The sequence below is a fragment of the Penaeus monodon genome, chromosome 13 (assembly GCF_015228065.2).
Source record: "Penaeus monodon isolate SGIC_2016 chromosome 13, NSTDA_Pmon_1, whole genome shotgun sequence".
NCBI classification, from domain to species: domain Eukaryota; kingdom Metazoa; phylum Arthropoda; class Malacostraca; order Decapoda; family Penaeidae; genus Penaeus; species Penaeus monodon.
Window position 1 is genome coordinate 7,244,211 of NC_051398.1, and position 4,734 is coordinate 7,248,944.

Consider the following 4,734-nt stretch of genomic DNA (forward strand, 5'->3'; position numbering starts at 1 on the left):
TTTATATATTTATATATATTTTAAAATATCTATATATATAAAAATTTATATTTTTTTTTAAAAAATATTTTATATATAATTTTTTTAAATTTTTTTTTTTATATTATATAATTTTTTTATTTTTTTTTTTAAAATTTTTTTTTTTAAAAAAAAAAATAAAAAAATTTTTTTTTTTTTTTTTTTTTTTTTTTTATTTTAATTTTATTTTTTTAATTATTATTTTATTTTAATATAATTTATACTATATGTTTAATTTAATATATATTTTATTTATATATTATATTTATATATATGTTTATTATATATATTTATATTTTTATTCTAAAAAATATAGTTTATTTTTATATTTTATATTAATTTTTCTATTATATATTAAAATTTATAATATATATATATATATATATTATTTTATATCTAAAATATATAAAAAAAATTTTATTAATAATTCCTTCTTATGTAAGATTTTAAAAAAAATTAAAAATTTAAAAATTTATTAATTATATATCATATTTTTATATATTTCAAAATTATATATATATTAATTTTGTTTATATATATAATATAATATAACAATATTATATTTTATATATTATATTATATTTTAAAATCATAACTTTAAAATTTTTTAATATTTCATTCATTCTTTTCTAATTTTTAAAAAAAAAAAAAAAGTTTTAAAATTTTATCCCCAAACAACAAAACCAAAAACACATTTTATATTTTTATCTTTTTATATTATATAATATATATATTATATATATATAAAATAATATTAAATTTTTAATATTTTAAATATTATATAAAAAAATAAAAAATTTTTAATTTAAAAAAAAAAAATTTTTATATATTATTATTTATATATATGTTTTTAATATAAAATATGTATTATATAATTTATATATATATATATATATATTTTATTATATTTTTGTAAATATGTATATTTGTATTTTATATGTATAAATATGGTTTAAAAATATATATGTTTATATATTTATTATGTAAAATATAATGTATATATATGTATATATTTAATATATGAAATATATTTTTGGGATATATTTTATATATTATATATATTATAATATATATATGTATAATAGTATATTATGTATATAATTATATTATATTTTTTATATATGTTTTTAATGTTATAATATAATAATATATATATATTTTTTATTGTATTTTAATTTGTTATATTTGTTAATATATGAAATTTATAGTATATTTATATATTATATTTATATATATATATTTTAATAAAACAAATCGATCATTAATTTATATTAATCCAGCGACTTTTAAACACCTGTTGTGCAACCAATTTTTTAAAAATTTTTAATTTATTTTTATATTGAATTTATTTTGTGTTATTTAAAAAAAATAACAAAGGCTTTTAAAATAAGTCAAAATTCTTTTGTAGCAACATTTTTAGCTAAAATATTAAAGTATTGTTACACATTCACTAACTCTGAGTTTGTTTTGGCGAGTCACACAGTTTTAAAAAATTGGGGCTATAAACTTTGGAAAGAAATCATAGGTTTGAACTGTTCTGCACCCCAGGTTTTTTCCCGTGGCTGCGTAACACTCACCCTACTGCGTTTCCCATTGGATGGTTGCTCGTTAATTTGAGTCGATGTCTTGTACAAATTTATAATTTTTATCTTCAAATTGGGCAATTTTATGTCTACCAAATATTATTATAAATATTTTTCTTTTTAAGGGATGTACACACACAGTTGATGCACATGCACCGCACACGGACACACAGTTTCATTCATGATGACAACCAGTGGATATGTTTCTGACTGATGCCAGGTCACATCTTTGTATGTTTTATATTCTGCAAGTATAAATCAACTAAGACAAAAAAGCAGGTGGTGATGGTGTGTCATTTTTCACACAGCCAGCAGGGAGGGAGAGCAGCCAGGTCTGTGAGGAGTGGATATGGTGGGTATCTCAACCACAAGTCCACAAACATGAGGACCTGAGAGGCTAAAATATAGTCTAATGTTCCTAACTTTGTGATGCATAGAATGTAATAAGCAAGGGGTCTCTGGAATATCACAATGATTTTTGTAGAAGGTTATTCTGTGATTAATACAGTATGTACACTGTTGTGCAATGTGTTCACTGCTAAAGTACATGAATATGCAAGATTATTCACTATTCATCATCATCATCATCATAACAATAACCATAATAATAACAATAATAACAATAATAGTAATAATAATAATAATAATAATAATAATAATAATAATAATAATAATAATAATAACAATAATAACAACAATAATAATAACAACAATAATAACAATAATAATAACAATAATAACAACAATAATAATAATAACAATAATAATGATAAAAATAATGATAAAAATAATGATAAAAATAATAAAAATGATAATGATAATAATGATAATGATAAGGATAATAAATAAATAATAGATAATAAATAATAAATTAACGATGATGATGATGATGATGATGATGGTGATGGTGATGGTGATGGTGATGGTGATGGTGATGATAGATGATAGATGATAGATGATAGATGATAGATGATAGATGATAGATGATAGATGATAGATGATAGATGATAGATGATAGATGATAAATGATAAATGATAAATGATAAATGATAAATGATACATTATAATAATACATTAAAATAATAAATAATGATAATAATAATAATGATAATAATAATAATGATAATAATAATAATGATAATAATAATAATAACAACAACAACAGTAAGAGTAATAAAAATAAATATACACAATAATAATAAAAGACTAAAAAAAATAACAATGATCACCACCACATTAATCATAACAATAACAAAAATTAAAATTAAAATCATCATCATCATAAAAATAACAAAAAAGCAACAACAACAACAATTACAACATTAATAACAACACCACTCGTGATAATCTTACATGCTTCAACTGCTCGTGCGTAAGCGAGTCAATCCCTTCCCTAGAAATGGCGGAATCGAGGTAATGCAGCTGCCTGGCATAGTCCTCTAGCCTTTTCCGTTTAAGAAAGTAAACAGACCTACCATGGAGTCGCAGCAACCCTCTCTGAAAATTGCAGGCTAGGAGTTAGAAATGAATTTGCGTGTACAATGATGAATCTCTCTGGATATGTTCGTTCAGTCTACATGAGAGCTGTATCCTAGCTTTGTTTTACGAAATTAATTTATAAAAGTTCAGTACACATCAAGAGGAAAATATAAAAAATTAAAATTGTTGAGCTTAATTTGGATATATGTCTTCAAGATCAACTGAATGCTATTACCGCATATACAGTCATAAAAGAATCTAAACTACATAATGCTCGCCTTTATTAGTTTAGTAGCAACAAAATTTGTTCTTCCCTTTCCTATATATGACATATATTATGCATAAATATTCCCAGTTCCACAAATAAAGGGAATCACAACCTAAATCTAAAAACAACCCTAGTCTAGTGTATCAAACAACAAATTGAAATATATCAGTACATGTACAACAAATCAACTAAACAGCAAACAGAAGTTGCAACTGCTCTCTAGATATATTTAGATTTCATCTTCTTGCCCCCTGCAATGCTCTTCCATTACTCATCATTTTGTGCAATCAGCATCCAGCATTTAAGTCATAATAAACAAAACTTCCTGTAACATAAATATTTTCTGTGTCTGAGCAAGGAGAGACTGCCCAACTTGATATACAAGTTGGTAAAAGAATCATTAAGAAACATTAAAGAATCTACCAAAAAAAAACCCCAAATACCTCTCAAAACTGATCAAACTTACCTACAACCAAAAATTTCCAAATGAACTGAAAACTTTTCTTGATGTGGGAAAAATGCTCCCCGGGAACAAAGGGGAACAGTTCAAAATTCCTTTAAATGTGGGGTGAAAACCCGACCCAAATTTGTAAAAGGCAGCCTAACTTCTCAGCTGCTCTTGTCCCCTATGGTATTTAGCGCAGTTTTGGGACTGGAAAATGAACATTTCTTTCCTACATCTTTTACTTTTAATCTTTCCCCATCCCAAATTTCATTTTTCCATTAGTTCACATTCAAATCATACAAAAACGGACCTTACCTGAACACAGGCCGTAATTGAACAAACCCCTTTTTTATTTTCCTGAGGCAAACTCATGCCTGCTTAATGTCCCAAAAAAGATGACACAGCAAGTGGCGTGGAAACCAATACCTGTTACGAATAAAAAACATTTCCCTATACCGAAACCTTCCACTTTTTATTTTCCCCTTTTTCATCTTCTCCCTTTTTTTCTCTAAACCCAGTACTCATTTTTCTAATCTCTTTTTTTTTCTCTTTATTTTAAAAACATAACTAATTTTCACGTCTTTTCAGTAAAAAAGAAAAAAAAAGAAAAAAATATTTTCTTAAATCTTCACCTAGAAAAAAAACCCTTTTCCTTTTTCTTCACATAGCATCATTACCCTATGGGGAAGGCAAGATTCGGCCTAGGGTAAAAGATTAAGGGAAGTATAGAAAAACTTTTATTTCTCTTTGGATGTTGTAAAACAGCTCCCAAATCCGACGGGTCAATTTTTTAGCGGCTGCCAGGAACACTTTTATACACCAGGCCCCAAAAAATCCCCATCAATAGAAAAAAAAAACGAACAATATAAAGTTTTTCACTGCAAAAAAAATTAGGGGGAAAAAAGAAAAGATCTAAAAAGAAATCTTTAAAAATTTTTAAA

At 23.9% G+C, this 4,734-nt stretch overlaps 2 protein-coding genes across 2 annotated transcripts in view; both read right to left on the reverse strand.

The window, feature by feature from the left end:
- LOC119580084 (V-type proton ATPase subunit G-like) overlaps window positions 1-4,734 on the reverse strand; it is a 29,667-nt gene that overhangs the window by 13,733 nt on the left and 11,200 nt on the right. The gene's annotated exons all lie outside the window — the stretch shown is intronic.
- Window positions 2,955-4,734, reverse strand: part of LOC119580083 (LETM1 domain-containing protein 1-like) — a gene marked incomplete at both ends in the record, with an annotated part of 3,456 nt that continues 1,676 nt past the window's right edge. The window contains 1 exon segment of the mRNA XM_037927990.1: window positions 2,955-3,098. Within this exon segment, the coding sequence (XP_037783918.1) occupies window positions 2,955-3,098 (144 nt within the window).